We start from the raw sequence: 22,146 nt of genomic DNA, 5'->3' as shown, positions 1-22,146 counted from the left end.
CAAACAAATAAATAAAAGCCAGGCAGTGGTATTACACATCTTTAACCTCAGCACTAAGAAGGCAGAGACAGGTGGATCTGGATCTCTGAGTTTGAGGCTAGAGTGAGTTCCAGGACAGCCAGAGCTACACAGAGAAACCCCTTCTCAAAAAACCATAGATAGACCCGGCATTGGTGGTGCATGCCTTTAGCCTTTAGTCCAGCACTCGGGAGGCAGAGGCAGGCAGATCTCTGTGAGTTCAAGGCCAACCTGTTCTAAAAAGCTAGTTCCAGGACAGACTCCAAAACAATATAGAGAAACCCTGTCTCAAAAAACAAACCACAAAAAACACCATATATAGACAGACAGATAGATAAAACATGGTTAATGAAAATATATTGCCAGGAAGAGATGGCAGAATGAAAACATCTGCCTGCTCAAAATCACTCAAACCAGGAGAAAAAAAAAAAAAAAAAACTAAACTCCATCTCTACTAATACTGTATGAGTCATGTAGCAAAGATAAAGAGGATCAGACAAGATGAAGGCCAATACAGAAGGGAAACAGGAAGAGCTACCTACACAGCTAATGGACAGCACTGCAGGGTAAAACCAAGACTGTGTATTTGTACAAGGAAAACTGATCATGAGCAACAGTGTCAAGGATTACTCTGGATCTACACTGGGTTACACAGAAAGAAGTAAAGGGGATGGTGAGAGGAAAGGAGGCAGGCAGGCCCACAAACTTTCTACATATTTCTTTGCAGGGCTATTCTGCCTTTCTACCCATCATACTCCAGAATTTATTTCCCCATCCCTCTAATTTAGACTGGCTTCAAGACTTATTCTGAGACACATAATTTATCCAAAGCAATACTACCTGGTTCTGCACTAGGCCACCAGAAGTTCCTATAGCTTTTCTTCATACCTTTTTGGAATATTTTTACTGCTCTGTAAAGAAGATAGGGCTAGCCTTACTGAGGATGAGGAGATCCACATGGGAAAGGAGACCCAAGTGGCAGCATTAACTGTCAGGTCTGTGAGGTAATCCATCTTATGATGACCCATCTCAGCCTGGTCACCAAAGGACTATAGCCATGTAACTTTAGCAAGACCAACAGAAGATTTGCCCAAGGCCAAGAATGAAGATCAGATTTTTGCCTATGTACAGGTTAACTAGGGAGCCTCTTACAATTGGTTGGACACAGGCAGGTATCATGAGGTTCCCGACTGAGACAAAGGGCTCTGTTACTCACAGGCCAGCACAAAGCATGAGTCCATCTCTCAATCAGTTCCCTTGTGACCCTCCAGTCTTAAGTGGGCAGCAAGAGTGGCCCAGGTTTGCACGACAACTGAGGGGCCATCCTTTTAAGGAATCTCAACTTTTACAAAGGGATCCAAGTACACCTATTCCATGCATAACCCAGGGGGATCTCAAACCTGATTTTATTCTGGAGGGGGACACCCTCTCTCCTCCTATGACAGCTCAAAATTTGTATGAAGTTCATGATACTCTGCCTTCCCTCTCCCCAAGCATATATAAGTTGTAAGGACTGCTGTGAAAAACTCTCAGCCATGAGCATTTCACAAGGACAAGCAGAAACCAGCAGAGCTACCTAAAAGAGGATCCGATGGCCTGAACTGCCTAAAAGAGGCAGTCTCTAAACTACTGCACTGCCCACAGGTTAGATCATGCTCTAGGGTTCAGTTTTTGTGAGCTGTCACCCATCGTGGGATGAGCATCTGGTGATAGCAGCTGTCTTTGAGTCCTTTCTGCTCCTATAAATAACTCCTCACCATATTCTTCTAGGTAGCTCCAATAAAACAAATTGATTCACCAAATTAAAATTGGGTCTATTCACCCTATTCACCACACAGGGTGAATAAACACCTGCTTACATCTCCCTGAGAATAGTGTTATATAACACCCTCAACTAACACTGTTCATTCCACATGGTGCTTGCCAATACCCAAGACTCATGTAAGCATCTAACTGATAAAAATCAACACAGGTGGCTCTTCAGTGTCCACAGCATGGAAACTTATAAAATGTCTTCTAATATTAGGGATCAATTATACTATGAATTATTATATATACTACATTTGGGAACAGCAATTTCCTTTTCAGTAAAAGAGATTTAACTTAGAACTTTAACCATGTTAGGCAGACCCCTAATACCAAGCTTACAGCCCTTTATTTTTTAATCATTTCCTTATCCTTTAATTATACCACACTAATGAGGTTCTTCAATAATTTTCAGATTATCAAGGTTCAGGGAATGGTGTATCATGCCTGTAATGCCAGCATTCAGAAGGCAGAGGCAGGCAGATCTCTGAGTTGGAGGCCAACCTGATCTACAGAGCAAGCTCTAGAATAGCCAGAACTACACAGAAAATCCTATCTTGAAAAATAAACAAAAACAAACAAAGAAAAAAGGGAGGGAGGGAGGAAGAGACTGGAGAGATAGCTCAGTGGTTTGCAGAGATAGTTCAGCAGTTAAGAGCACTGGCTATTCTTCCAGAGGATCTGGGTTCAATTCCCAAGACCCACATATCAGCTCACAACTGTCTGTAACTCGTTTCAGAGGATCTAACATACTCACATAGACATATATAGAGACAAAACAACAATGCACATAAAATAGGAATAAATAAGTAATGAATGTTTTTTAAAAAGAGGTTATTAGTGATAAAGAACCAGAAATACAATCCAGAAAACTACACTAAAAATCCAGAAGACAATAATGAGGTCAACTTGCACACATAGTAAACTACAGACCAGTGTGGGAATTCAATAGAACTCTCTCAAAAAAACAAACATGGGGCTGAAGAGGTGACTAGGGAGTAAAATCACTTGCTATGCAACTATGAGGACCTAAACATAAATCTCAAGAACTTGCTTATTTATTTATTTGTTTGTTTGTTTATTTATTTAATTATTTATTTATTTTGAGACAGGCTTTTACTGTGTACAGGTTGGCCCCGGAAATCACTATGTAGACCAGGCTGGCCTTTAGCTCACAGAGCCCCATTTGCCTCTGCCTCCTGAATGAAAAGGATGGTGTACCTAGGCTAATCCATTCACCCATGCAAAAATGTTGATTTAATCAGTACACTGTTTCTTTATGATTATAAAGAATTGTTTTCTGATTTACTTTACCTTCCGGAAACCACCAGAGTTCCATCGTCGAGTAAATAGTCTTTCACATTCTGAGGAAGTGGGAGAATGACACTGGAATAAAGATATATACCAAAATAAGGTCTCATTTAAAAGAACTAGTCACAGTGGAGAAATGTAGATGGATTTTTTAATAGGGGTGGGGCTGCCAGCTCACAAAAAACAAAACAGAAAAACCAACAGAGACTTACTAATTATGAAATCTCAGCCTATAGCTTAGGCTTGTTTCTAACTAGCTCTTACAACTTAAATTATTGAATTAACCCATTTCTATTCATCAGTGCTCTGCCATGTACCTCTCCTCCTGCACCTCTTGCTCACCCTTGCTCCTTCATCTGGCTGACAACTCTTCCTTTCTTCTTTCCCCAGCTTTCTCTCCTGCCTAGCTATTGCTCATTCAGCTCTTTATTAGCCAGTGAGAAGGCACGTTGGCAAAGACACACCTTCACAATGTACAAAAAGATTACGGTGGAAGGAGAAAATAGTCTCCTGCAAATTGTCCTGTAACCTGCACATGCCCAACATGCACACATACACATACAAGTTAAATAAATAAACAAATGAACATTTTAAAGGTGGTTTTAGGCACCACAACCTAGTCAGAGACTGTCTAGTGATGCCAGGAAATCCCACTTATTGGCTTAATTCCACTATCATCCTCATATACGTGGCATACATTTTAAGTGAACTAAAATAATTTGCTTCAGTGGGGGTTTTATTAAATCCAAAAGGAAACAAACATTTGTGTGTGTGTTTACCATGTACCAGAAAGGGTGGCAGCACTTTAAGTAATTTATCATAATTAACACTCACAACAATCCTATTACTTTCCAAATAAGGATTAGAGAGATTAAGTCATTTGCTGAAGATGCTGATCCAACCACTATTCAAAGTCAGACAGATGGTTCTGACTCTAGAGCCTAAATCTTAATCACTGTATGCTTATTCTTAAGGCAAAGGAACACTATGCCAGAGGTTGCAACAGACAATTACATAAAAACCAAAGGACAGTTTTTAAGGATCTTTAGTTGCTGGGCTGAGAATGGTGGTACATGTCTGTAACCCCAGCACTTGGGAGACTAAGGTAGGAAGGTCACCAATTCAATAACCAGACTCTCTCAAAACAGACAGACAAAAAAAAAGGGGGGGGAGGGATTTTAGCACAGAAATGACTGATAGGTTCACAAGTGAACCATCTGCTATACCAACGCTGAAAAAAATAATCCAAACATTATTTCAGACATACAACTTAACTTTAATTATGTAATTTAAGGAAAGACTGGTATATCAGCTAGTTAAGATAACTAGTGATAGGCAGGAATTATTGGTGCATCAACAGCTCTTCTTTGGTGTGACTGGCCACCTTCAAATGCAAGAGTTATCTTCTTTTGTGTTGCTATAAATTCCATACAACAAGATGGAAAAGAACTGTCTTTTGAATAACCTGCAAGTGCTCTTCCAAGCCTTCAAAATTCAAAAATAGTACCGAAGGAAAAAGGAAAGATAGTTGATGTCCAAATAAGTGACAATCTAAGTAGACCTAGAGGAGAAGTGAGCAAATGCAAGAAATCCTATCTACCCATGGATACCCAAGGCCTTTGGATCCTACCACTGTTAGTGAATGAAATCCTTACCTGCATCTTTCAGATTTTATGATTGCTTTGAATGGCTGGAGATAGTTTCCTAGCTTCCTTGCATTTGACTGTTAAGATACTGGATGTAACAATTTACTACAGGCATTCTGCAAACCCACATTGACTCCTTGTGCTAGTCCAGGGCACTAGAGAACAAGTACAAACCCACTCTCTTTCCAAATGGATTGTTGCTTCTCAGAAAACTGCACTATCGGTAAATGTAGCCATCCAATGCTTCCTATACACTACCGTACTGGAGCTTCACAACAGACTTAAAGGTCGGGTCAGCATCACTGGCTTCATTTTACAGTGATGGAACTCAACTGTCGCCGGACGGGTTAGTCAGGGGCAAGGCGGACTACCCAGTTTTACTTTGTTTATTGCCTGGAGCGTCTGGCAATTGCCAAAGTATCGATCTCAATTTACCCTGCCTATGACCCTCACTGCTTTCCTACCTCTCTTGACATGCTCCTTGACTCGCAAGAGGAAACATGGCAAATTCTCAAATCTAAGGAGGTCGACAGCTCATCACCGTCGCTCACACTGAGTCGTTAGAAGGCCTGCCTTCTTGTTTAGTTTTCTGAAGATGGTATTTTCCCAACACCGCAGTTCGCCTCCAGGTATCTTACCTCTTGATGGTAAGGCTTCGGAAGAGCGGGTACCAGGCGGAGAACTGACAGTGACTAACATGCTCCTTCTTCATCCTCCACCTGCCGCGTCAATCGCTGCCTTTCTCCTCTCCCGTCAGCACTCTCCCGGAACCCGACGTATTACTTCCGGAAGTGCCCACCGAGCTCTTTGGATGAAAGGACTCTTCCGGTCCGTAAAAGTCAGGAGGTGCTGGAAACTAAAGTAATGGTGCAGAGTACGCTTACTATAGCCGAACAGACTCGCGAGATACAAAAAGAATTTGAGTCCTGGAAAGAAGAGTCATGGAAGTGTAGGGTTTTAGGAGGTTTACAACTTCTCTTTCGTCTATAAGCACCTCGACCCGGAAGGTAATCATCTAAAGAGAGCGGAGTTTCTACGGGTGCCGGGAGGAGGACGTGTGCACATCCTCCTTGCACCGCGAGAGGCGCCTGTGTCTCTAGTGGTGGCGCCTGCTTCTGCGGAGACTGCGGCTTCTGTTTGATTGTTTTTCCTCTCCTCCTCCATCCCTTCCTTCCACATCCCACAGCTTAGTGTAGGTAAGTGGGCGCGAGCCAATCTCGGTACTAAGTGTCCTTGCAGAGGGGAAAGGAAAGGAGGGCGCGAGCACAGCTGATGGTGCTTAGAGTGCAGCCGGTCGCGCGCGTGTCTCCCTGTCCGCGCTCAGGCTGGAGGAGAACCCGAGATCCCGGCGAAGCAGCCTGGACTACCAGAGGAACCAGGGAACAGCACAGTAAACGTCTGAACACATTAGTCGAGGCATCCACAAGAATGGTCCCTTCTCATTCATGAAAGTGGATTTCAAGAAACACAGGGAAGAAATTCGGGGGGGGGGGGTAGTTTACGGTCCTAGAGATGAAAGAGGCGATGTTCGTCTGAGAAAGCAAGGAAAAGCGGAAAGTTGTGTCTTTTAAGCTTAAAGTTCATTTAGTTCAGTCTGGAAAAAGTTACCAGTGTGGAAAAAGCACAGATTTTTATCAGTATCTCTGCAATGGTGAAATCAGAAGGTTGAAAGAGTTTATATGTGAACTTGTGGTATCATTTTTCTCCCTACTCCTTTTTCCATCTGTCTCCCTACAAAGTTCAGTTTTATTTCTTTAAGAGGAGGAAAAACCACCAACTGCAAGAGATAGGCCTTTAAAACTCACTGGTGCCTCCTATAATTTACAAGCCGTGGGCTTGTTCCAAATGTGGTCCAAAAGCACCGCATTTCAGATACAACAAACAAACAAAAACCTTCACATTTTCCCCAGCCTGTCTAGCAGTTAAAGTTAGAAAGATCAGATCCCAGCCACTGTCGACTTCTGTAGAAAGATATTTGTTAAAATTAATCAATAGAATACTTTGCATTTTGAGTTAGAATACACACAAAGCAGAAGTATAACTTGTTTAAAAAGTTACAGGTCAAGAGGTTGGAAGTATTGCTTAAAGAATACGTTTTCAAAGCCAAGATAAATGGATTATAATGTTGCAATGCACATTAGTGGATTCTAGACTGCAGAGATTCCTATTTAAGAACCTGTGAAATCCAGAATTAATCAGCCCCTTGTTTTTGTTTTGTTGTTTGTTTTGTTGCTTTGAGACACGGTCTCTATAATTCTGGCTGTACTAGAATGTTCTATGTCACTGGTTCTCAATATATGGGTCATAACCCCTCAGTTATCCTGTGTATCAGATACATTATTATTCAAAACAGTAGCAAAACTGCAGTTATGAAGTAGCAATGAAATAACTTTATGATTGGGGTCACCACAGCATGAAGAACTATATTAAAAGGTCACAGCATCACGGAAGTTGAGAAACACTGTAGACCAAGCTAGCCTCAAATGAGATCCACTTGTCTCCCTGGTGCTAGGATCAAAGGGATATACCACCAGGTCTGGCTAGTCCTCTGTGTTTTGAGGGAAAGTGGCAATAATCCATGTCTTCCCTCTCCTTTTTCTGGGGATGATGCTTGCTTGCACAGCTAAGAGGCAGAGCATAAGTAAGAGCAACACTAATACCTGTTTTACTGGCCTGGAAACAAAGTTTGCGGTGGGAAGAAATGTTAGCCCTGGTTGGGGTGCATTTGGGTAAAGTGTTTTTTTGTTGAAGACATAAATTGATATATGGGAGAAAGCAGATCCCAGGAATGTTATTCATTTGGGCAAAGCAGTACTTTAACAGCCCAGTGAACACTTGGGTTCAGAGACTGAGACAGTTTTACTTGGAGCAAATCAGCTAAGTTGTAAGGAGGATGGCAGGGCAGAGAAAGAAACTGGAACAGAGTCTTGTATGGCTTGTTTGTTTGTTGTGGTTTTTCCAGACAGGGTTTCTTTGTGTAGCCTTAGTTGCTCTGGACGTTGCTTTGTAGACCAATCTAGTCTGGAACTAACAGAGATCCACCTGCCTCTACCTCCCGAGTGCTGTGATCAAAGGTGTGCACCACCAGGCACCAGGTGTGTCTGCTCTGTATTCTGTGTTTTCAATAACTGCTTTCAGTAGTGTAGAAGGTTCTGCTGCAGACTTAGGCAGAATTCAGTAAGTTCATAGTTACTGAATGTTCAAGTGTTTTGAACAGTAGAGCTAAATTATCTATTTTTTAACTACCATGTTTTTATTTTTAACTTTTTATATTCAGTTTCTTCAGTAAAAACCTTACAATACAATGGCAGAAAGAAATAATCATATTTAGTATGTGCCACTGCAGTTGGGCAGTATAACAGGCATGTGGAGATCAAAGGACAACTTTGCAGCTTTTTGGAGTCAGTTCTCTCTTGCCATTTTGGGCTCCAGGGATTTCACTTCAGTACTCAGGCTGACACACCAAGCACTCTCTGAGCCGTCTCACCAGCCTCAGGATCTTTTATGTCAGTACTATTAAAAGCAAGGGGATTTACTAAGTGATTCCAAAATGAAAAAAAAAAAAAGAAAGAAAGAAAAAGAAAAAGGCATTTTCTTCCTTGAATTCATAGCATGACTTCTAGATAAATATTGCAAAGCCACAAACTCAATATGTATCCAAATATGAACACTGTTCCAGTCTCCTTTAAAATCTTTGTGGAACCACCTTGTATTCACTTCCCTAAAATAATTCATGTTTAGGACAAAGTAATTAAGTGATATAATAGTAAACTGTGGTAAATGATTTTTCTTTTAGTCAAGTAATATAGCCTCAATAAATGTCAGTCCCTTCCTTTACCACCCCTATGGCCCATCCTTGCTGGGAGAAAAATACATTGTAAGCTTGAGTGTCTTTCCACCCTTAGCAATGTGAGTACATGATCTCTCCATTAGTCTGACAATAATTTTCAGTGAAAGGAAGAGCACTGAAATATATTTGATTTGATATGGGTATCAACATTTTCACCACGTATAGTAGAAAAGAATGTATATTTTCTGTTTCTAAAAAAAGTAAACTTTTAAAGTTGTGATAGTAGCTAAACTTGTTTTTTATACTAGTTATTTCATTCTTGGTTCTTTACTATATGAGATGACTTTTTTCTATTAAATTAATTCATTGACATGTGTACACTGGTTACTGTTTCTTCCAACCCTCTCTTACCTCCTTCCCATCCATGGCAATGCCCCTTCTTCTCTACATGTCATTTCTCCAGATTCATGACTTGGTTTTGTTGTGTGACCATTTGGTTTAGTCAGAACCAACTGTGTGACCATTAGGATTGTCCATTGTAGCCTGCTGGGAGTCACCAGTGGCTACTCAGCTGATGACAGTGACTCCCTCTGTCATTGATTTATATATAGGAAATAGTTCAACAGTGAGGGGTAAGGCCCCATGAATCCCTCCTCCATCCTTGTCTGGGTGTTGAGTAGAATGATTTTGATAATCAGTAGTTTGGGGGAGTTCTTGGTTGCAATGGCTGTCCGTAAGATGGCATTCCTCAGCCCTTTTCCTGTCTACCAGCTTTTTCTTTTCTCACAGACTTCCACAGTGTTCCCCTGAGCTTTGGCTGGAATGTTATAAGTTAGAGTCACAAGAGTCATAAGCCTCTAACTGCATCTCAACTAACTGGAAAGAGGCTTCTTTGACTAAGACTGAGAATGGTAACAGTCTATGGATAGAAATATGTGCATTTAGCCAGTCGTAGTGGCACATGCCTTTAATCCCAGCACTTGGGAGGCAGAAGCAGGTAGATCAAGGCCAGCCTGGCCTAAGAAGAGAGTTCCAGGATAGCCAGAGCTTTAAAAAAAAAAAATCATACTAAATTATTTGTTCAAATTTTTTAATTGAAGTTTTTAATTTGGTGGGAGTGGCTAGGAAATAACTTAGTCAGAAAGTACTTTCCATTCAAGATACCTGCCTGAGTTTGATCCCCAGCACCCTTGTAAAAAGCCAGGGATTATGGTTCAACTTGTTATCTCAGTGCTGGGGAAGCAGACAGAAGGCATTCTGGGATGATGGACAAACAGCCTAAGCTAACTGCTAAGCCCCAGGTCCCAGTGTCCAACCTTGTCTCAAAAGAAAAAGTGTGCAGTTCCTGATTGAACAAACAGTGAAGGTTGACTTCGGGCCTCCACGCACTTGTGCGCACGCATGCATGTGTGCACACAGCCACACACAAGCTTGTATACACCCCACATAAAGACACAAATTTTGCCCCACTCAGTTTCTTTCTTCGTTTATTTCTCTATCATTATATAACTGTCAACTGCCTGTTTGTCAGTGGGGCTTTGCTTATGGTTTGAACTTCTACATTCTTTTCTTTCTTCCTTCCGTTTTTGAACTGTTATCTCATTATATTATCCATGCTGGTTGCACAGTGGTGGCCTCAGGCCTTTCTTCTGTGTCAGCCTCCCAAATGACAAAGTCCTGCTCTTATACTCTTACACAGAATGAGTACTAAGCAATGCTGATGCCATTAGTGATATTTTACCAAAAGTGAACATGTTAGTCTTAGTCTTGTTAAGATTTTGTTTCACTCTCCATTCTGAACAAATTTCAGCAATTCAAGGAATGGTAGCACTGAGCCAGGGTGCAAAGTCCACCGGCTGACTTCAGTTTCTAGTTTCACTTCTCACATCTCAACTCTCACCTATCTTTTTTATAACTTTTGAGATTATAATATTTCTCCCTTTCCTCCCTCCCAGTCCTACCATATACTCTTCCTTGTATTTTTTCAAAACCATGGCTTCTTTTTTTTCACTAATTGTTATTGCATGTTATATTCCTAAATATAAGTAGCTTAGTCTGGATAAAGTTAACGTGTATGTATATTTTTCAGGGCTAAACATTTGGTATTGGGCAACTAATTGGTGTTTCTTTCCTGGGGAAGATTATTTCTCTCACATTCAGCTTTCCTGTTGCCTGTAGTTCTTTGTGCTGAGTTGAGGTCTTTGAGGTTGTAGTTGGGCTTTTCTTTGAACTACCAGCTCACAAAAAAGAAAAGAAAAGAAAGAAAGGAAGGAAGAAAGAAAGAAAGAAAGAAAACCAAAAACCACAGAGACTTATAGTAATTATGAAAGCTTGGCCTTAGCTTAGTCTTGTTTCTAACTAACCCTTATAACTTAAATTGACCAATTTCTGCTAATTTACATCTGCCTCGTGGCTTTATTACCTCATATCTATACTGCCCATCCTGCTTACTCTGCATCCCCTGGCATCTCTGTCTTCTTCTTCCCAGGGTCCACTCTGCCTGGAAATCCTGCCTAGCTATTGGCTGTTCAGCTTTTATTAAATCAATCAAAGTGACACATCTTTACAGTATACAAAAAGATTATTCCACAACATGAGATTGTATCTCCCACTGAAACTGTTAGTTAGGGTTTCTGTTGCTCTGAAGAGACACCATGAACATGGCAACTCTTTTAAAGGAAAAATACTTAATTGGGCTTACATTTTCAGAGGTGTAGTCCATTATTATCATGGTGTAACATGGTGGCAATCAGACAGACACAGTGCTGGAGAAGTAGCCAAACATCCTGCATCTTGACTTGCAGGTAACAGCAAGTGGGCTGAGACACTGGCAGTATCTTGAGCATATAAGAAACCTCAAAGCCCACCCCCACAGTGACACACTTCCTCCAACAAGGCCACACCTCCTAATAGTGCCACTTCCTTTGGTGGGGGCATTTTCTTTTTTTCAAACTGCACATTTCATTCCCTGGCCCTTATAACAAATAACATAATGCAAAAATGTATTCAATCCAACTTCACAAATTCCCATAGTCTACCACAGTCCCAAGCTTATTTAAAAGTCTAAAGTTCAATGTCTCTTCTGAGATTCCTGCAGTCTCTAATGTGGTAGAACATTATTTTAAGGTGTGTGGCTTTTGTTTATGCTACATTTGTTTAATTTTGTGAAGCTGTGATTCTTTGCCTGTCTAAAACACTTGATGATCCTAATAAAGAGTTGAATGGCCAATAGCAAAGCAGGAACAAGGATGGGTGGGGCTGGCAGGCAGAAGGTATAAATAAAAGGAGAAATGAGGATGGAAAAGAGCAAGGAGAGAACAATGGGAGTAGGACCTCAGGGCCCAACAGGCCACCCACCAGCCAGACAGTGAGTAAGAAGAAAAGTAAGACAGATAAAAGCCCAGAGAACTAGAAACAAGCCAAGCTAACTCCTGGCAATTATAACTAAGAATAAGCCTCCATGTGTGATTTATTTGGGAGCTGGGTGGTGGACCCCTCAAAAAAAAACCAAGAGTCAAAATAGTAAAACATCTCACTACACTCTTAACTGTAATCCCCTTTAAAATCAAAATCAAAAATTCTTCTCAGTACTCCCCTGCTTTCTTGGCTTCTGATCAACTGTAAATATTAAACCAACCTTTTAAAAGTTTTGTAGTATTTTCCTTAAATGTGTGTGCTTGCCCCACCTCTAAACATCCTGGTATTAGATGGGTGTGGTGGCTCACACTTGTTTTGTTAGGATGAAGCAAGCTCTGGGTTCCAGCCATACAAAAAAAAAAAAAAAAGAAAACTAAAGTGTTTTTTTTTTAAGGAGATGGAAACTTATTACAACCTTTTTGTGCCATCCTAGACAGTTGAATTTATCCATTCAGAGGGGCTGCGTGGTTGCCTTAAAGTTATTTTTCTTTAGAATTAGAATTCAAAAATTTCCTTATATCAGCACATTTCCTTGCCTGCTGTGTGTTATTAATAAGAAGGAATAGATATCTAGAAGATAAAAGGCCCTTTACTGAGCACTTGAGAGATGAAGACAGGAGAATCCAGTGTTCAAGTCCAGCCTCTGCTACATAACAAATTTAAGACCAGCCTGAACTATGTGAGGCACTGTCTCAAGAAACAGAAGAATTCTACAGTTCTTTTATGTGAGTGTAGAGTGCATGCTGAGACTCACTGTGTTTCTGCCTTTGGCCAGTTGTCCACATTCTGTGTTGATTACCTGTGGTGATGGAAATCATTTCCTTCAGTATCACTTTAAAGCTAGCCTAAGTAAATGGCCATCTGAGCCACTGTCAGAGGAGTAACTAGCTCTTCTCCTAGGCACGCTGTAGATGTCAACATGCTAAGTGACTGCCTCTGAGTTGTGATGGCTATGTGACTTGTTTCCTTTTTACTTCCAAAATCTATGTTCATATGTGTGTGTGTGTGAGAGAGAGAGAGAGAGAGAGAGAAAGGACTGGTCATTTAGGCTAGTGAGATGGCCCAGTGAGTAAAAGTCTTCCCACACAGGCCTGACAAACTGGGTTTGATTCCCAGAAACCATAGTGGAAGAAGAGAACTTATTCCTAAAAGTTGTTCTCTAACTTCCAAAGGCACACATGTACACCCACACTCACACAACAATACAAAAATAAAGAAATAAAGCTAGGGGTGTTCCTGGAGAAATGATTCAGCAGTTAAGTCCTCTTCCAGAGGACTCAAATCAACTACAGATTGCAATATGATTCCAATGGCTTGCAATTTTAGTTCCAGAGGATATGATGCATACCCAATGTCCTCCACAGGGACCTGCATACACATGGTACACAGAAACTCACACATACATAATAAAATGAATTTTTATCAGGGGGGAGAAAAGTAGACTGTTGTGGAATATTAGTTAAAGATGTGTTACATTCTTTTATGCTGTGGAATATTTGTTTTAATGGTGCAAAGATATGTTGCATTCTTTTATATTGTATTTGTTTAATTCTGTAAAACTGTATTACTTTGCCTGCCTAAAACACCTGATTGGTATAATAAAGAATTGAACAGCCAATAGCTAAGCAAGAGAGGGATAGGCATGGCTGACAGGCAGAGATAATAAATGGAGGGAAAGAATGAGAAGAAGGAGGCCAGACACACAGGAAAGAATGAGAAGAAGGAGGCCAGACACACAGCCGACATGGAATGAGAAGAGATATACAGAAATAGAGAAAGCCTAGAGGCAAATAGTAGGCAGGATAATTTAAGAAAAGCTGGCTAGAAACAAGCCAAGCTAAGACCAGACACTCCTAAGTAAAAAGAAGTCTCCTTGTATTTATTTGGAAGCTGAGTGGTAGGCCCCTAAGGAGTAAAAACAAACAACTATAGTAGACCACATGCCTAGCATAAATGAGGCCCTGGGTGCCACCCCAGCACACAGAAAACAGACATAGCACTTGAAATTATTGAAGGTGGCTTGCCGCATGAAGAAGTTGAGAGGTAGAAGTGCTGTCATAGACAACTCTGTAAGTTTGAGCCTGGTGTGATGGCACTGCCCCAGTGGGGACACTGAGGCAAGGGGAGCAGGAGTTCAAGGTAGCCTGGGATGCATTGCAAGACCTGCCTCAGAAAAACGACTCACCTGTGAAATAAAGCATTGGTTGTTGACCATAATGAGAAGTGGGTGTGGAAAGTGGTGTGTTGTCCTTTGGTGGTTTTTCTCCGGAAAGAGTGAAATGTAAAATGAGAAAACCTTAGTGGGAATGGACGGACCCCTGGTTAATGCAAACTGAATCTAAATAGGATGGCTTTGAATTCTCCCAGGATGTCACCTCTGCATGCTTTCTGCCACCATTCTCCCTGAAAGTCACATGAGGGAAGATGCTTTAACTTTCTTTTAACTATTTGAGTACTTTGACTAGTGACCCGTGTTTGAGGGAACCTGAACAAATCTCTCCCTTACAGCAAACTTTCCATTGGAGGATTGTGGAGACCAACTAGGTTGACATGGAAAACCGAGAATCAACAGATTCTTCTCAGAACGGCAAACAGCACATCATTTCAGAGGAGGTAGAGTTTGTATTTCCCTATCCTTCCCCTTCCCCCACATAACACTAAGTTTAAAGTGGATGTGCAGGCTTTTTTTTTTTTTCTTTACTGCCTTGGGGTTGTTTACATTTTGCTGTTGTCTGAGTACAGTGGTTTATCCGACTTAATTATATGTCTTAATGAAATTGAGAATAAGTAGATTTCTGTTCCTGATAGAGAAATTCTTCTTTCTAAAATTTGCCCTGGATAGAAAAACAAATAATTTGTGTTTTGCACATAATATGTGGCTTTGAGATTTCATATTTAGTAATTGCATCTTAGCTGTTTGTCATCCCAGCATGGATGTTTAAAATAATAACAATTGTTAATCATAGTTCAAATTCCTCTGAGTTCTAGAACTAATGTTATTGAATAAAGACCTAAAGTTATTGAATAAAGCTTTTTGGGTCTTTTTCTCTCAGGAACCAGTTGTTGTAGTGAATAAATTTTAAATAATCATCCTGGAACTCTGGTCCTGACACTTCTCTGGAATTCTCTTTGATTTAGAATCTGTCCATGTTGTCTGTGAACAAATCTGATAGTGATTAGGTCAGTGATAGCAAAAAGGGATGGGGAGGAGACTAGTAAGAAAAGGCTGTTACTTTATGTTCACAGTGAAAAGTCTCCTTGGCTCAGCCTAGTGCCATAGGTGAGTTATGCTCCCAGACTCCTTGGTGTGTGGGCAGAGCAGTTCCTGATGCCTGTCTTGGATTGGGTGGGAACTTGGGTGTCAGAAAGAAAATCTAGTCTTTGATTTGCTTTCCTAGTAAAATTTTACAACTACACACCAGTGTGGTCAGCTTTGCACGCATACATGGCTGGGGTTAGGACTTGAGAAACACCCAGAAGATCTCTTCCCCCTATACTCCCTTCTTTTACCTTTTTCTCCCCAGCCCAGGTGTTATTTATGTTTTTCAAACAGCAAGTGCCTACCAGCACTGAGCCACACCTGCTCTACTCTCATCCCTAGATTTCAATTCCTTTCCCTCTTAGTTCTACCTCAAAAACAAAACAACAAAAAAAGGCCCTACTCTTAGGAAACAACTTTGAATAATTATTCCAAGCTAAAAACTTGCCCACAAATTATTGGGAGGGAAACAAATTGAGTGTGGTTGGGAGTGGGGAGGCTGTTTAAAAGAATACATGTTTTGAATTTTTTATAAAAGACCAACTTGGTTTGAAAATTTCCTACTTTATAACTATCTGATTTTGTTTTAGTTGATTTCAGAAGGCAAATGGGTCAAATTTGAAAAAACAACTTACATGGATCCTACTGGTAAAACTAGGTAAACTTTTTTTCTTTTTTTTTTTTTTCTGCCTTTGGTTTTTTTCAGGGCTCTGTTGAGTGTCTGGGTGAACATTGGTGATTCATCATTGTAAGCTCTCCTTTAAACAAAGAGTTGAGGCCAGCTCTTACTCTATTGCTAAATGTTTGGTTCATTGGTAATCTCTGAATAAAACTGAATTACAGTTTTTATACCTAATCTAAAACCCATGTTAACTCCATTCTCCATAGCATTGTGGACCTAAAACTTGTGATTCTGCCCTAACAAGCTATAGAATACTCAACAGTGTCTATTGCTATAGAATACTCAACAGTGTCTATTGCTTCCTTCCACATTTTTTTTCCTTATACATTTTTAATGTCTGATTTAAAATAACTGAAAGAAAACAAAACCATTGCTGGCTATTATCTTTAAAAGGAGCTGTGAATACTGCTCAGTGATCTAGCACTTGCCTAGCATGTGCAAAGCCCCAGGGTTTGATCCCATCCACAACAAACAAACAAACAAATCAGTTGGAATAAAATAATGTGTTAAATAGGTTTACTATTTACTCAATGAAATGTAATAAGGAATAAAATAGAATAAATTCCATTTGTTGCACAGTCATGGTAGAATCATGTTTTTTGTGTGAGTAAATGCATTTCCCAAGATGTCAATACATAGATTGGTTTGAGTGAAACAAAATTTAACTGTTTCTGCTGTGATGGGAGATGTCATTCTGTAAAGAATAAACAATTAGGCCGAACAGATGTTTATTCAGGGAGAAATAACTCACAACATAGACAGGTGAACACCAACAGGTTCCTGCTTCCAAGAATTCCTCCTGTCCCCGTGCAGCTTGCAAGAGTGCTCTCCCGCCTCTCCTCAGACTTAGTTCCCCAGGTCACTTCCACCCACCCCTGGCTCCACCCCCATGGGTGTGGTCAGTGCCACAAAAAGGAGACAAAGTGAATATCCCATTACAGTTCCCTTTTTAATCTAAAGAAAAGATTTAGGCTTTATACAAAACTATACAAAACAGTGAATAGCAAGGGTCCTCTAAGAAAAGGAAAATCAAGAACAAAATGAGACTTACATATCTAGTCCTAGGGTGAAGGCAAAACGGAGTTTACAGTAGAGTTGTCCTAAGCTGGAAAACTTTAGTCTAGTACCTAATATATCTAACTAGAAAGAGAGAATAATAGTTGTGATAGTTTAATCTCCAACCTCATCAAGACCTGAGAAGGAAAATAACGATACTAGGGTAGACAGGAAGTGTGGATGGGCAACTTCCAAAAGGTTCAGCGAGGACAGAAACAGCAGGCTACCTGGACAGTCACCCAAGGTCTTACAGCAACATTGGTACACCCAGTTTTGGCTAAGGCCAAGAATACTTGACAGACCACAACAACAGCAGGGAGGTAGAAAGGCTGTCTTACCCTGACTTGGCAAGGTTCAGCAGTCTTCTGTATTTGTCTCCTGCAAGCACATAGGACATAGCATGTTCAAATCAGTCAAGGTGGGGGCGGTTCTTTGCCCAAGAGGCCATTAGCCGAAGCGAGGATGAATTCCAGAAGGAGCAACAACAGTGTCCAACATATTTTCGGGAAAATGCACTGTGCTGTCAGGAGCCATAGTGCCTCATGTCAACGGAGTACTAATATTAAAACATTTAAATGCCATGTTCTGCATGTCTATGAAGTGATTGAAGATTAAGCATCTATGTCTGACTAATCTCATAATTAAAGGAAACATGGGTGAAGATAATCTGTAATACTCAGGAACTTAGCTAAAAAAACTGATTAAAACTTCCTTGAGTAAAGCAGGGATAAATACCTAAACAATATAACTATGTGTGTGTATGTATGTATGTATATATATATATATATATATATATATATATGTATGTATATATGTATATGTATATATATGTATATATATATATCCCTAAAATAGAGGTAGAATAGAAATGTCTAGACAAGAGGTAGAACTATAAAGGGCAGTATGATAAATATCCCCAAATGTATCAATATACAAAATGTCCTGAATACAAGAAAAGTATACGTACATAGGATATGGCAAGAATAAATGTGCATAAATTGTATCAATATACAAAATGTCGAACATAAGTAAAAGTATAGAATATGGTAAGAATAATGTGCATTAAAACATCATAAGTGGAAAGATTTCACACAATATAACAAAATATACAATTCTTCCTGGAAGGGAATATAAACTTAATTTTACCACAGATAAGAATATATAACAATGTAAGCTGTACAATACTATTATTTCACTCTTACTCAATAATTCACAAGAAGATAGGCTAATCTACCTATATCCCATCTAAACCATATCTTTCCCAACCATACCCTATTCCTGTCTAAAAGATAAACCAGAGTCTAAGCATCACCTTCCATACCCAACCTTAAGTAACTAAAACCAACCCAAAGAAGATGAATATTATCCCCAAATTCCAAGTGTAGGGAAAGGGGGCGTCGTTATCTTAAGGTTACTTCCTGCTGAAATGGGACGATGATTGATCTGTGGGATCCTGTGGGAAGAAAATTTTTAGCAACCAAATTTCTAAACAGAACTGGCTGTGACATATGTAGCTAGTCACTGTGTGGCAGAAAATGCTTGACTGTAGTTCTGTTTGAAACTTTGGCCAAGGTGTAATAAGAATGTGCACCATTACAGCTTGGTAGTCATGAGTTGTCTTGAGCAAAACAGTCTTTAACCGGTTTTAGGGTGATATTTGTAGTCCAGATGCATCAGGTTGAGTTAAGTGGAAATGACGACATGGGGCCCCATCTTCTTTCCGGAGAGTTCAAAGGTTGGTGTTAAGAATTGTTTGTATTCCTTGTGGAAAACTTAAACATCAATATTACAGTAAAATTTTTAAGTTTTAAGTTCCGGCCAGGCTGGTGGAAAAAACATACTCTTTACACTGCTAAACTAGCTCAAACCTTAATAAGGCCCATTATTAGAGACATACTAACAGACAGAAAAGAGCTAAATATGGAGTAAACAGAGGATGGGTGCAAACCCAGGACAAACCATGTGGTAAGATCTAAGCTACAGGTAGTACAGTATGTGCAGTGGATTTATGTTATGAAATGTGTAGATACTAGAACTCAGTATAAAGTTTATAATGCAAAACGCAACCTTTAACACTAAGAAATCTAAAGAATATATATGACCGTCCACACCATCTTGTATCTTCACCTGACTAACTTTCAGGTATTTACTCATCAGGAAAATATATACCTAAGTCATTGTCCCAGGTATTGCTGCAATGAAACAATATGACCAAAAGCAACTTGAGGAAACTGTTTAATTATGCTTCCATATCACTGGTGATTCCAAGGCAGGAACCTGGAGGCAGGAGCTGATACTGAGGCCCTGGAGGCATGCTGCTTACTGGCTTGCTTGCTCCTCATGGCTGTTTTGACTGCATTCTTATAGAACCCAGGGATGGCACACCCGTAGTAGGCCGGCCCCTCCTGCATCAATCACTATGAAAGTGTCCTATTTACATGTATGTTTTCTCAAATGAGGCTCCCTTCTTTGGTGACTCATAGCTTGTGTCAAGTTGACCTACAACTACCCAGCACAGCTATTTGGGGATATTTTCTCCAGGATTTCTATTTCTGGGTTTCATTCCAGAGAGTCTAGTCTTTAATTTGGGAGTGAGTTTTTAAGTCTACCTACCATGTTTTTGCTCCATGTGTAGAGCATATTCACTTCCCCTCTTCTATACATAACTCTTCCTCCTGGTCATTGATGAAGGGTTATGTATGTACAGGATTAATAGCTTTGACCATAATGTCAAACTTTGAAACATGACTATAGACCATGTTTTTTGTTTTTTGTTTTTTGTAAAAATTCATTCTCTATTACCTCAAAGAAAAGCATATGTATAAAGGGTAAAAATAGCTAGAGAATGATTTTACTACCAGCCCATTCATGGAAGAAGGGATATGGAATTAATTCTAGAAGTGTTCAGCACTAGTGTTAAGTCCTTACATTGGTATTCACAATGGGGCTGAGTTGTCTTTTGCTACCTCCTATACCAGTGGCTAGAGGGAAAGACCAAGGAGAGACCAAACAATGGAAACCCAATTCTAAAGCTGAAGAGATTTTTCCAGATGCTTTACTTATTCCTGAATTACACAAAGCAGGAAGCTGTTGGAGCTTTGGGTTTAGCTGGGTAAGCTTTTCTTACCAGGAGTACACATCTGTGAGTTCTAGGAGCCTGAGCTACCTAGGCATTCTTGTTGTAGTGTTTGAAATGTGTTTTTATTCTGCTGATCATAATGTGTGGCTCATTACTGCTCATTTACTTCACCTTAACCACTGTTTTCCTTATTCCTAGTGTATTTGGGATGGGACGTTCAGTGCTTTTCCAGCACTGTCTTCAGTCTTTAGGACTAACCTTAAGAGGCAGCAGAGAACTATGACAAAAGGTGTTTTGTCTCTTGTAATCTGTATTACTTATGGAAATTGCTTGTTGGTTGGCTTTCTTGCTACTAACAGGAGTGTTAGGCTACTGTGAGTTGTCACAGCAGTTTGTTTGATTTTTATTTTCACACATTTGCCTTATAAAACTTAGATGTAGTGCTGAAAGTTTTACAGAAAGGGTTTTTTGTTTATTCTTGTTTTAAGCCAGATTAATATCTGGAATAAATTTTTTTTTTTTTTTTGGTAGAAATGTGGTATTATCCTACCTCAAGGACAATGGGGAGGGGGGTGTGTGAGCAAGAAAGTCCCTTAGAGTAAATAGGATGTCTTATAATTGACCGTACTTAGCCTAGTCTCTAGAGTCATCTAGATTATAATCCTGCCTTTAAAACACAGCCTAAAGGTGTTTGCCTGACCACCTCCATTGTTATTTTAACACTGCTTTTCCCCCAAGGGATAAGAACCAAAAGAGGTGGAATTCCTATTATTGCCTCCCCCCTTTTGAACAGTATGATTTTTTTTTTTTCTCCCTGTCACCAAATTTCCCATATAACTCTACCTGATATTTGTCTGAACGTTTTTAGAATAGCAGAGATATCACCAAGACCCAAGAATAAACAGCCAGGACAAACAAATCACTAACATGAAGTGAAGCCATAAAAGGGGCAAGAATGTGACATCAAGCACTTCACCACTTCCTCTAGGGACTTGTCTTTTTCTCTTTCCTAAGGCCACACTCATGCAAAGAAAACCTGATTCCTCAAAGAAGTGGGGAATTCTGCTTTCCTGAATTGCGTAGTTTAGGCCACATATTTTAAACCTGCATAATTTCAGTGGTTCATGTTGTGCATGGCATCCTTTTGTTCTTGGAAATGCGTCTGTAATGTCCCTAGAGGCTGACTGCATCACTGTGGAAAGGCCTGGACAGCTGCACTACCAGCTTATGCTGCTCACTATAGACTTAGAATTCAAACCAAAGTATTCTGGGGACACAGGGACTCTAGTGCTCAGCCACTTTCTGCTGAGTTGGCAGCCAGAGGCCCCCATGGAGGGCAACAACAGTTTTCTTTCTATTCACATGTACTAGAAGAAAACACAGTTGGCTGTTTTAAGTACAGATCTTTACTGTGGTCCTTGAACACTTCATTAGTATATTTATTTGCATGCATTTCATTTATGGAGTTCTGATAGTCTACAGAAAACCTAAGACCAGTCTTCCCTTTACCACTAATGATTTTTTTTTTTTTTCCTTTGTTCTCTGCCTGAATAGAACTTGGGAAACAGTGAAACTTACAACCAGGAAAGGACAATCTGCTGATGGTATGACTACTATAACTCTCTTTATGAAGGAAGTTAGCGCATGAGATTATAAGACGGTGTTTAATATAACCAAAGACCTCAAAGCAGAATTACCCTCAGATAGGATCTTTTCTGTGTGAGTCTCCTGTTTTTACAGTGCTATATGTTCTAGAGCTTTCTGTATAAGTAACTTCTGGCTCCTGTTCGCTAAGCTAAGCACACTGTTGAAGGAAAGATATATTAACCTTTATAGCCAAACATGTCAGTATCATTTGAAGCCACATGCTGTGTCTTCATATGTTAAGACCACTGGAGTCCTTTGTACTCTTAAGGTGAGTGCCTTTGGGTGTAGTGAAAGGATCTCCCTGCCCTCATGCTACAATTGAGAGGAAAGAGAATTGGGAAAGGCTTCAGTTCATCTCCCCTTCCAGGCATAAATGGCTTGGTTGCAACCATGTCAGAAACGGTAGTCACCCTTGGTCTGGAAAAGCTGAGCTCT

At 40.1% G+C, this 22,146-nt stretch overlaps 2 protein-coding genes across 3 annotated transcripts in view; one reads left to right on the top strand and one right to left on the bottom strand.

Annotated features, from left to right (window-relative positions):
* Cdc123 (cell division cycle 123) overlaps positions 1 to 5,768 on the bottom strand; it is a 47,472-nt gene extending 41,704 nt beyond the window's left edge. For both annotated transcript variants that reach the window (XM_051194890.1, XM_051194891.1), the window contains exons 1-2: positions 5,420 to 5,768; positions 3,139 to 3,210 (exon numbers count right to left, since the gene is read on the bottom strand). In XM_051194890.1, coding sequence (XP_051050847.1) covers positions 3,139 to 3,210; positions 5,420 to 5,493 — 146 coding nt within the window. In that variant the 5' untranslated portion in view covers positions 5,494 to 5,768. The remainder of the gene's footprint in view (positions 1 to 3,138; positions 3,211 to 5,419) is intronic.
* A 98-nt stretch (positions 5,769 to 5,866) lies between these two features.
* Positions 5,867 to 22,146, top strand: part of Nudt5 (nudix hydrolase 5) — a 25,777-nt gene continuing 9,497 nt past the window's right edge. Inside the window, exons 1-4 of the mRNA XM_051194893.1 lie at positions 5,867 to 5,977; positions 14,497 to 14,601; positions 15,838 to 15,905; positions 21,619 to 21,668. Coding sequence (XP_051050850.1) covers positions 14,539 to 14,601; positions 15,838 to 15,905; positions 21,619 to 21,668 — 181 coding nt within the window. The 5' untranslated portion in view covers positions 5,867 to 5,977; positions 14,497 to 14,538. The remainder of the gene's footprint in view (positions 5,978 to 14,496; positions 14,602 to 15,837; positions 15,906 to 21,618; positions 21,669 to 22,146) is intronic.

Source organism: Phodopus roborovskii, unplaced genomic scaffold (genome assembly GCF_943737965.1).
Source record: "Phodopus roborovskii unplaced genomic scaffold, PHOROB, whole genome shotgun sequence".
NCBI classification, from domain to species: domain Eukaryota; kingdom Metazoa; phylum Chordata; class Mammalia; order Rodentia; family Cricetidae; genus Phodopus; species Phodopus roborovskii.
Note: the sequence above shows the minus strand (reverse complement) of the source record. Positions and strands in the feature narration are given on the sequence as shown.